This window comes from Bos indicus, chromosome 3, assembly GCF_029378745.1.
Source record: "Bos indicus isolate NIAB-ARS_2022 breed Sahiwal x Tharparkar chromosome 3, NIAB-ARS_B.indTharparkar_mat_pri_1.0, whole genome shotgun sequence".
Classification (NCBI taxonomy): Eukaryota; Metazoa; Chordata; class Mammalia; order Artiodactyla; family Bovidae; genus Bos; species Bos indicus.
The window spans coordinates 28692594-28704906 of NC_091762.1; the positions used below are offsets into that span (position 1 = coordinate 28692594).

At 35.2% G+C, this 12313-nt stretch overlaps 1 protein-coding gene across 1 annotated transcript; it reads right to left on the reverse strand.

Annotated features, from left to right (window-relative positions):
- Positions 1–6636: 6636 nt before the first annotated feature.
- TSHB (thyroid stimulating hormone subunit beta) lies at positions 6637–11948 on the reverse strand. Its single transcript, XM_019956750.2, has 3 exons — positions 11843–11948; positions 7414–7576; positions 6637–6974 (listed from the first exon to the last, which is right to left on the reverse strand). Exons 1-3 carry the CDS (start codon positions 11899–11901, stop codon positions 6720–6722), a joined length of 477 nt encoding a protein of 158 aa, XP_019812309.2. The 5' UTR covers positions 11902–11948; the 3' UTR covers positions 6637–6719.
- Positions 11949–12313: the final 365 nt, after the last annotated feature.

The window sequence follows — 12313 nt, forward strand, 5'->3', positions numbered from 1 at the left end:
TCAAAATGATCACCACAATAAGTCTAGGTAATATCTGTCATCATAAATTGTTAAAGAATTTTTTTCTAGTGATGAGAATTTTTAAGATTTACTCTCAGTAACTTTCAACTGTGCAACACTATTATTAACTACAGTCACCATGCTGTACACCCCTATGACTTGTTTATTTTATAACTGGGGGTTTGTTCCTTTTGACTCCCTTCATCTATTTCATCTACCCACCCCACCCCCACCCTCCTCTTCTGGCAACCACCTATCTGTTATCTTTTTCTCTGGGCTTATTTGGGGGTTTTTGCTACATATAAGTGAAATCAAATGGTATTTGTCTTTCTCCATCAGAATTTTTCACTTGTAGTACATTCAGGGTCCATCCATGTTGTCAAAAACGGGAAGACTTCCTTCTCTGCTGAGCAGTGGTCTATTATATACATCTACTAAAACTTTATCCATCCATGGCCACTTAGTTGTTTTCAACGATGCTACAATCTTGACTATTATAAATAGTGCAGGAATGAACATAGAGGTGCATATATCTTTTCCAGTTAGTGTTTTCATTTTCTTTAGATAAATATCCAAATGTGGAATTGTTGGATCATATGGTAGCTCTATTTTCAATTTTTTAATGGAAACTCCATACAGTCTTCCATGGTGGCTCCAATTTATAACCCACCAACAGTGTACAAGGGTTTCCTTTTCTCCTTGCTATTTGTTTTCTTTTTGATAATAGCCATTTAACGGGTGTTAGATGCTATCTCATTGTGGTTTTTATTTGCATTTCCCAAAGACTAGTGACACTGTACATTTTTTCATGTATCTGTTGGCCATCTGTATGTATTTTTTGGAAAAACTGTCTATTGAGGTCCTCTGCTCATTTTTTAATCAGATTGCTTATGTATCTTTTTGATGTTGAGTTATATGAGTATTTGTTTATTTGGGATATTAACCCCTTGGGATATATTGTTTGCAAATACCTTCTCCTATTTAGTAGGTTGTCTTTCTATCTTGTTGATAGTTTCCTTTGCTGTGCAGAAGATTTTTAGTTTTATGTAGTTCATTTTTGCTTTTGTTTCCATTGTCTGATGAGACAGATTGAAAAAATATTGCTAAAGCCAACATCAAAGAGCATACTGCCTACATTCTCTTTTATGAGTCTTATGGAATCGGGTCTTACCTTTAAGTCTTTCATTCATTTTAAGTTGATTTTTGTATATGCTGTAACAAAGTAGTTCAGTTTCATTCTTTTGCAGATTGATGTCCAGTTTTCTCAACACCATTTATTAAAGAGACTATTCTTTCCACATTGTATAATTTTGGCTTCTTTGTTGTATATTAATTGACCATACATGCATGGTTTTATTCTAGGTGCTCTATTCTGTTCAATTGATTGTCTTTTTTAATGCCAATACCATACTGTCTTGATAACTATAGATTTGCAATATAGTTTGAAATCAGGGAGGATGATGCTCCAGCTTTGTTCTTCTTTCTCAAATTTGCTTTGTTTATTTGAGGTCTCTTGTGGTTCCATACAAATTTTAGAATTGTTTGTTCTAGTTTTGTAAAAACTAGCATTGGAATTTTGATAAAGATTGAATTGAATTATGTAGATCATTTTGGGTAGTATGGAAATTTACTTTAACAACATTAATTCTTCTAGTCCATGAGCACAGAATATCTTCCCATTTATTTGGGTCTTCTTCAGTTTCTTTAATCAATGTCCTATAGTTTTCAGTGTACTGGACTTTTACCTCCTGGGTATTTTATTATTTTTGATGCAATTGTAAATAGGATGGTTTTATTAATTTCTCTGTTACTTTATTACTAATGTATAGAAATGCAACCAATTTCTATGCATGATTTTGTATCCTGAAATTTTACTGAATTCATTTATTAGTTCTCACAGTTTTTTGATGAAATCTTTTTTTTAATTTTATTTTTAAATTTTACAATATTGTATTAGTTTTGCCAAATATCAAAATGAATCTACCACAGGTATACATGTGTTCCCCATCCTGAACCCTCCTCCCGCCTCCCTCCCCATACCATCCCTCTGGGTCGTCCCAGTGCACCAGCCCCAAGCATCCAGTATCGTGCATCAAACCTGGACTGGCAACTCATTTAATACATGATATTATACATGTTTCAGAAGTCTTTAGGGTTTTCTATATATAGTGTCATGCAGTGACCATTTTCATTTCCAATTTGGACATCTTTTATCTTTTTCTTGCCTACTTGCTCTGGCTAGGACTTCCAATACTATGGTGAGAGTGAATATTCTTGTCTTGTTCTTCATCTTAGAGAAAACGTTTTCATTGGTATGATGTTTTCTATGGGCTTGTATATATGACATTTATTATGTTGAGGTACATTTCCTCTAAAAGAGAACTTGTATTACTTGAATTTCCTTATATCAGGAATCATCACACTATTACCTGACAATATATCATCTTGGTACATTCACTTACTTCTAAAGAGTTTGGCCATTAGAAATGCAAAGATTATTGCACTGATTCCAAATCCATTAGGTTATGAAAGAACTCTTTATATTGCAAAGTCAAATGAGAAACAAGAGGGACTCTTTTTAAGGAATTGAATCTCAAATATCCTCTGCCAAAAACTGACTCCTTCAAACTTGAGATTGAATTAGAGACCAATTCAGAACATGTTCCCAAATTTCCATCTTTCTCTTCTCACACAAGCAATTATTCTTCAGTTTCTCATTTATGCTCATTTGTTATTTATTTCTTATTTGTTCTAAGTTCTCTATTTATTGTCTCACTTCTAAACCCAAAGAATACTAATACTTTCCAAAACAGCATTTCCATATACTCAAGTTTATGGATCCAGTTGAGGTAAATTGTGGGTCATGCCAATTCCAAAGCTCTTTTCAAGGATTCTTTGCTTGGACAACTCCATTTTCAAAAGTAGTTTAATACAACATATATGTGTCTAACCCAAATGGATTGCCTTCAGTGGAAGGAAACAAGTTGTCTCTGATGCACCCACTGTAAGATTCCATGGTGGTACAGGCCACTATACCCATGTCCAGGCCTAGCCTCCTTAATGAAGGAGAAAGCCCACATGACAAATGTCTTCTGAAGAAGTAAAACTCTCACTGTTTGCAGATGACATGATCCTCTACATAGAAAACCCTAAAGACTCCACCAGAAAATTACTAGAGCTAATCAATGAATATAGTAAAGTTGCAGGATATAAAATTAACACACAGAAATCCTTTGCATTCCTATACACTAACAATATAGAAATCAGAAAGAGAAATTAAGGAAACAATTCCATTCACCATTGCAATGAAAAGAATAAAATACTTAGGAATAAATTTACCTAAAGAAGCAAAAGACCTATATATAGAAAACTATAAAACACTGATGAAAGAAATCAAAGATGACACAAATAGATGGAGAAATATACCATGTTCATGGATTGGAAAAAATCAATATAATGAAAATGAGTATACTACCCAAAGCAATCATAGATTCAATGCAATCCCTATCAAGCTACCAACAGTATTTTTCAGAGAACTAGAACAAATAATTACACAATTTGTATGGAAATACAAAAAGCGTCGAATAGCCAAAGTTATCTTGAGAAAGAAGAATGGAACTGGAGGAATCAACCTGCCTGACTTCAGGCTCTACTACAAAGCCACAGTCATCAAGACAGTATGGTACTGGCACAAAGACAGAAATATAGATCAACGGAACAAAATAGAAAGCCTAGAGATAAATCCATGCACCTATGGACACCTTATCTTTGACAAAGGAGGCAAGAATATACAATGGAGAAAAGACAATCTCTTTAAAAAGTGGTTCTGGGAAAACTGGTCAACCACTTGTAAAAGAATGAAACTAGAACACTAACACCATAGACAAAAATAAACTCAAAATGGATTAAAGATCTAAACGTAAGATCAGAAACTATAAAACTCCTAGAGGAAAACATAGGCAAAACACTCTCTGACATAAATCACAGCAGGATCCTCTATGACCCACCTCTCAGAGTAATGGAAATAAAAGCAAAAATAAACAAATGGGACCTAATTAAACTTAAAAGCTTTTACACAACAAAGGAAACTATAAGCAAGGTGAAAAGACAGCCTTCAGAATGGGAGAAAATAATAGCAAATGAAGCAACTGACAAAGAATTCATCTCAAAAATATACAAGCAACTCCTGCAGCTCAATTCCAGAAAAACAAACGACCCAAACAAAAAATGGGCCAAAGAATTAAACAGACATTTCTCCAAAGAAGACATACAGATGGCTAACAAACACATGAAAACTGCTCAACATCACTCATTATCAGTGAAATGCAAATCAAAACCACTATGAGGTACCATCTCATGCAAGTCAAAATGGCTGCTATCAAAAAGTCTACAAACAATAAATGTTGGAAAGGGTGTAGAGAAAAAGAAACCCTCTTACACTGTCAGTGGGAATGCAAACTAGTACAGCCACTAGGGAGAACAGTGTGGAGATTCCTTAAAAAACTGGAAATAGAACTGCCATACTACCCAGCAATTCCACTGCTGGGCATACACACTGAGGAAACCAGAATTGAAAGAGACACGTGTACCCCAATGTTCACCGCAGCACTGTTTACAATAGCCAGGACATGGAAGCAACATAGACGTCCATTGGCAGGCAAATGGATAAGAAAGCTGTGGTACATATACACAATGGAGAATTACTCAGCCATTAAGAAGAATGCATTTGAATCAGTTCTAATGAAGTGGATGAAACTGGAGCCTATTATACAGAGTGAAGTAAGTCAGAAAGAAAAACACCAATATAGTATACTAATGCATATATATGAAATTTAGAAAGATGGTAGTGATGACCCTATATGCAAGACAACAAAAGAGACACAGATGTAAAGAACAGTCTTTTGGACTCTGTGGGAGAAGGCAAGGGTGGGATGATTTGAGAGGGTAGCGTTGAAATGTGAATATTATCATATGTGAAGTGGATTGCTGGTCCAGGTTTGATGTATGAGACAGGGTGCTCAGGGCTGGTGCACTGGGATGACCCTGGGGGATGGAATGGGGAGGGAGGCGGGAGGGGGTTTCTGGATGGGGAACACATGTGCGCCCGTGGTTGATTCATCTCAATGTATGGCAAAAACCACTACAATATTGTAAAGTAATTAGCCTCCAATTAAAATAAAGTAATTAATTTAAAAAAAAGTCTTCTGAGCTTGAATATTTATAAGGGCTCTCTCTGAACCTCATAGCCTTTCCACAGTTCAAGTTCTTGAAAAACATTTTTCAGATTCTGTGAAAGTCTTATGTGATTAGTACCAGTTAGGTTTAAACATTAGACTTTTTACTCATTAATCAAATATCTATATTCAATATACAGATTCAGAGGGAATGTTATAATCCTGCAGCTTTAAGTGTTCATGTCATCAAGCAATACGAGAACCCGAAGACCCAGATTAATATTTGGAGCTCATCCTAATATCAACTTCAGATATTAAGGTAAGAATAATTTGGATTCCTGACTTTGCATATAAATGTACAACTACTGTGTCCTTGGCGGCGGAGCATGGGTTTGGGTACTAATCCATCTGCACTGCCTTAGCATCCCCTCAGACACTGTCAGCCTGCAGGTATTTACATGATGCCCACATTAATGCAACCAGTGACTGTGGGATATAGCAAAGACAACTGACCCTGCTGACAATGGTTTTCACCCAGTGGCAAATTCTCTATCCAAAATTTGGATAGAGAGAAATGGAAAATACAGGATAAGTCATCCTTCTGAGGTCAGGTCTGCAGGGGACTAGGTCTGTCACTTCACACAGCTATTGAAATCAAACTCTCATGAAAGAGTACTTAAGAAAGGAAAAGAAAAACAAAACACTTACTAAGCAAATTTACTGGAAAACAGTGTTTCCATATTGAAGGTTTAGGTTAGAATTTAAGATGATTCCTCTCAATGAAATCCCTTCACACTCTAACACTATTTCTAAAATCTTTCATAATTATACTAGTTTTTCATGACATCAAAAGCCCAAACAGCACAAGTTGCTGAAAAATGTCTCAAATTACCTGAAAGACTACAAAGGATTTAGACTTCTACATGTAAAATGATCATGGCCTCTTATCTAAGCTTTTGGAGTATAGCTTTCATAAGTCAGTAGGCCCACCAGAGTAATTAAATAGATTAGAATATACTGTTTACTGAGTTTTGGTGAAGTTTTATCTTGTGCATTTGAATGACAGGATAAAGTACTATATTGCAAATTTCACATATTCCTTACTCTTCCCCTCTGCTCCAGTCTTGTTTCAGCCTTTGGAAGTAGGTGTCTCCAGTATACTGATGCCATGTGTTACTTCAGGGCCTGATAACACTACTCTGTAGCTTTCCCATATTCATTTTCTATTAATAGGCTAAGATGAACCTCATGGCCCTCTGTTAAAAGAGTCTACTTAAGACTGGCTTTCATTAGTAACTCATGTCCCTGTTCTTCATTTTACCACTCTGCCCTTTCATGTGGAAATCATCCTTCATATGAGCTGGAAATGCTCTTTCACTCCCCTTTTCTTCTAAAGCCCTTAAGCTCTCTAATGCATGAATGGGTAGGATATGGATGAAATAGTACTCAAATGTACACAAGGTGTTGTGAAATATGTCAATATTTTATTAGTTTTATTCTAGGTAAATACATTTAACCAAATTGCAAATTACATTACTATTAAAATTAGATAGAAAATCCCACCATATAGGACTTCTGGGGTTTGGTACAGTAGTTTGTTTTGATGGCCTCATGTATACAATCACTATAGTCAGTATTACACTTGCCACACTTACAGCTTATAGCTACCGGGTAGGAGAAATAAGGAGTAACATGGCGTGGGCATCCTGGTATTTCTGCAGTCTTGTACATGAAGTCTCTGTATGTACAGACATCCTGAGACAGGGCATATTTGGGAAGAAACAGCTTGCCGTTGACATCCTGAGGAAAGAATTTAAAAGGAGCATAATGCGATAGGACTTTAGAAAATATATAGTAATGGAAACAGATAAAAATTAATTAACATTATTTTGTCATAAATAGGACTCGAGGAGGATTCTTTAGTTCCATTTCCCAATGCCAACTTAATATATCCACACTAAACCCTGTTGAGATAAAAGTGACACTCCCTCTCTTTCATCTTATATCATGCGACCAATATGCCATTTAAATAAATTTTGGAAAAAGCTGTTACAAACAGTTATCTGTGTCCACTGTGCTGAGTATACACTGTAACCTGTGCACTCTACCTCTACAGAGCCAACAAGAATTAGATTTTGGAAATGAGGTTGTGGTTTATCTCATTTTCTTTCTGGATAGAAAAGGACTGGGTCTAGGTTTATCTAATTTTCAGCTAAAAGAACTGAAATGCACTACGTACCCGTGTCATACAATATCCAGCACAGACGGTGGTGTTGATGGTTAGGCAGTAAGCACATTCTTTCCTTTCGACATGCATCATATACTCAGTTGGAATACAAAAAGACATTGCTTGTCCACATGCAAGGCCAAAAATCATGGACATCAGGAAGGTAGCAGTCATGCTAAATCAAAGATAAGATTAAGATATTACATGTATCCTTTAGAACATTCAGAAGGGACGTTTGGAAAGTGCTATAATGTGTATTTGTGTGTGTATAAATATATGTATGTATTGAATACCTACTTTGTCTTAGACCCTATATTAGTGTTTTTGAATAGTTAATTTTCTCAATAAGCTTTCTGTGCACACTTAGATGTGGCTATGATCCATGTACCCCATCATGACAAAGCTCACAGAGTGAAAGTCCTGCTTGCAAGTGCCGCTTAGATCCAGTGAAATGGCGAGGCTGAAACACTACAACAGAAAAGTAGCAGGGACATGTAGTCAACTAAGTACAAAATAATTCATTCATTGGAAACAATCAAAATACCTGCCTTTATCATTGTAAGAAGTGAGTTAATAGGCTTCAATAAGGGCGTTCCCAGAAACGTGCTTTTCTAAAAATTTTGGTTCAATAGCTTAAAAGGCCAACAAATTGGTCATAATAAGAAAGGGCAAAGAAATCAAGGAAGTGAATGATCAAACTTGAGTATAAGCTCAAATAATGCAAATAATCTTGTGTATGATTCTACTCAATGTCTGTCAAGAAAGACAAGGCTAGAGAAAGTCCAAAAATGGTCAATTAAAATTACACTGGTGTTACGGGGCTAAACCCAGCAATCTAAAAACCCCTCTTCTTAACCCTTGGGATATTCCTTTAAAGTTGAAAGAAATAGAGTGGAAAAATAAAATTATTTTACTTGAAGTTGTATGGAACTCATTATCTTAAAAAGATTATGGAGGCAAAAAATATAGGTTGACACAATGAGAGTAACACAATCAAGGATGACAGGCCCACTGTAGGTTAGCCAGGAAAGTAAAATAAGTTTTGGCTACATGGAAGACATCAGAGGACTCTCAACCTCTGCAACTTAATTGCCTCTTTTAAAATCATTCATAAATGATTCATTGAGCACCTAAACACAGAGGTATGATTTCAGGCCCTAAATAATGAGAGCCCCCTGATGAAGAGTGTGTTCACTATCAACTGGTCATTGTAATGAGCTGGATAATGTTATGACAGTTTTGCCACTGAGAGGGGATAATCAAGTTTGAGACTTTGGGATATAAGTTGATCACTTCAAAGATTAAGAAGATTTTTTTCATCTTATAAATACCGTACAGTTGGCTTGGCATATTTGGATTCTTTACCTTCTCAAGGATCATAGTCAGAAAAGAAAATACATATCTTCATGGAATAGCTTTGAACACAAACTTGTTTTATTATTTTATTAAATAAATTATAATTCATTAAACATTGTTATTCAATCTGGGGCCAAACTATGGTGGAATGACTTCCCTGGTGGCTCAGATGTAGGAGACCCAGGTTCAATCCCTGGGTCGGGAAGATCTCCTGGAGAAGGAAATTGCAACCCACTGCAGTTTTCTTGCCTGGAAAATCCCATGGACGGAGGAGCCTGATAGGCTACAGTCAATGGGATCGCAGAGTTGGACACAACTGAGTGACGTCACCTTCACTTTCATTCAATCAAGAAGACTGTATCAAGATTTTTCTCAAATTTTCCTCAAATCTATCAATTATATTCCAATAGCATTTTTAAACTGCATATACTAAAACTTCCATTAATTGAAATCTCATGGACTCAGCCTCAGTTAACAAGTTAAAGAATTTTTGTCTTTAATTAACTCATAAGAAAAAAATGAAACCACAAGTCAACAAGCTAACAGGTATTTTAAATGTCAGCTTCCAGAGATTAGTGGCCATTCCAACCAGTCTCCTATTTGCAGAATGAGAACTACAGATGAACTAGACAAATATACATTGAGCATTTTAACTAGGCACTGAGAGATATAAAATGGATGTTATAGTCTTTGACCTCAAGGGCTGACAGTCTAGTGAAAGAGATAACGATGAACACTAATTAAGAAAAATACCTATTGTTTAACTGATAACACCACGTGTTGGTGATGATTTTGAGTAAATAGAACCTTTATATGCTGTTGGTGGGATGGTAAAATGATACATAAAAATATTTTGAAAATGTTTGACAGTTTCTTATAAAATTACACATATACTTAACTGATGACCCAGCAATTCTACTCCTAGATATCCACTCAAGATAAATAAGAACAAATGTTTACAAAAAGTAGTTAGTGTTTTAAGTGCTCAGAGACTTGAAACTATGACTCTGACACCACAATAATCAAAGACTTTTTCTATATGGACAAGGAAGTGAACTCACCCACTAAAAAGGGTTTTCTGGTAAATACTTTCAAATAAAATTTGCATATTCTTGGTATGAAATACCAAGAAACAAAATTACAGAAATTGTGTACAGCAAAAGAACAGGTTAAAAGCACAAGAGCAAAATTACAAGAATTCCTTGCTCATAGAGTCTGGTTTTCTCAGTGCTTCACAAATGTGAGCTCCCTCTATGGTAGAGCTGGTTCCATTATTTTAGAGCCACAGACTTAGAGAATCCTCTGAAGGATCTTAAAAGTATTGACTGAGTAAATGACATAAAATGCTCACACACCATGATCATACAGTTCTTGCCCATTTAGCCAGCCAACCACTGGATTTTTGCCATAGGAAATAATTAATTTCACGTATTTTAACTTTTAGGCATATGATCTATATAAAATAGATATGTGCTAACCTAGTGATGAGAATATTGGTTCTGAAGGTAAGCAACACATTTCAAGATCTCCCATAGGTCTATGAGAAATCAACTAAAATATTGAATCTGTCTGGCCTAATTTCCCCATCTGCAAAGCAGAAAGAGACAAGTACATCTGATCCTTTTTGAAACTGTAGAATTTTTAAAAAACAGTCTTGGAACTTTTACTCATTGTTCTCATATCCATTATGGACACTCTAAATTGTTCTGAAGTTCCTCTTTTAAATGTAAAACTCCAAGCTAACAAAAGAAAAATTAAAAGTGCTGAATCATCTTTGCTATATAACAGTAAATAAAGTAAGAATTATTCTTTCTCCTTTATTGCAAATAGTAAAACTTCACCCAAAGAATTTTTCTGGGCCTTAATTTCTTCAGCTGTAAAAAAAACACTGAGACCCAGAAGATGATAAGGAAGGACTTTTCAGCACATACAGAGTATGATTCTATGTGATAAATTTGTGTCAGGTCCCTGGTCTAATAGTGATCTAAAATTATGCTTCCAGATTTTATTGCAATTGTGTGTAACTAAGAAATTAAGAAATTTGTGCTTTCATTTTTCCATATACTCCTTCCTAAAATCATAATAAAACAATACACATGAAGCACTTGGAATGCTACAGAAGACTGTGTAACTATATAACATTTAGTATATAAATCAGTGTTAGTTAATACCTCCTTATAAGACCTGCCACAATTTCTCTTGTATCGTCACCTGGACTCTCAACCTCTGCAACTTAATCGCCTCCTTTAAAAGTATTCATAAATGATTCATTGAGCACCTAAGCACAGAGGCATGACTTCAGGCACAAATGATGAGATGCCCTTTTCAGTGCCATGATCATCTACATCTACACTTGCAACATTTTTCCTGATTCCAAGATATTCTCTTTGCTTTGTCCCCTACCCAACATTTTCTCTCATTTTTTTGTTCTTACTACCTTTATTCTAAGCACATTTCTCTCTATTCTAGTTTCTTTCACAAATTTTTTTCTCCAAATCCCCTACTGTGCTATGAAAAGAATCAATTGTCCACCCTATGAACAATCCAGGAACCACGCTAAAGCAATATATTTTTCTAGAGAGGTATACAAAAGGTATATATATGTGCTTTGGACACTATCCAAGGCGGGTTAACTACAACTAAAATAATACAGAGTAAATTACCTCCACAAGTACCCCAAACTGAATTTACTCCAAGTTTTCTCAGAAGTACATTATCATCAAAAATAATCATTAGTAATTGACAGGATTTAATACATAGATTATTCAATTGATTAAAACATTTAAATCAAATGTAAACAGTAAGGGAAGGCCATGAATAGCAATCAGCCTTCATTAGGGAATTGACCAATTTTTCCTCTTCTTTGAAGTCAGTAGAAAATTTTCTTATCCTTACATATGTAGTTTATTCATCTTCACCCACCATTCAACAATTTTGGAGCAGTAATTAGTATTTCTAGAGCTTATCAAAGCAAATTATCACTCACCATTTGCCATTTTTAAAAACTTGCTAAAATGATGAAAATAAGAATAATTTGGAATAGCAACATTTCGTTTCACAAAGCCTTCTCAGGGTAGACACCTACCTTACTTTGCATTGGTGAGCTGATGTTGTAATGACCCAGACTAAAAGCTCGTGGTTCATTTTATACCCTTCAGGATAATTCCTCTCTGATCCTCTTGTTTACATAATCACATTTGAATTACTGCTTTCTTATCTGAAAACCACCTATTGAAAATTCATACTGAATCTCAAATAAAATGTGTTTAGACAAACAACTTCACATCTTCCTCTGGAAACTGTGACATTATTGTAGCATGAATTTTCCTTTTCTCCTATTTCAAAATAAAATTACTCTTGTAAATACATCCTTTATTAATATTTATTAATATTAAAAAAATATAAACACAGAAGGAGAAAAAACAAATTCAAAACAAACAAACAAAAAAAACCCTTAATATAGTCTATGTCAGTCTTGCGAGAAGGCGATGGCACCCTACTCCAGTACTCTTGCCTGGAAAATCCCATGGATGGAGGAGCCTGGTTGGCTGCAGTC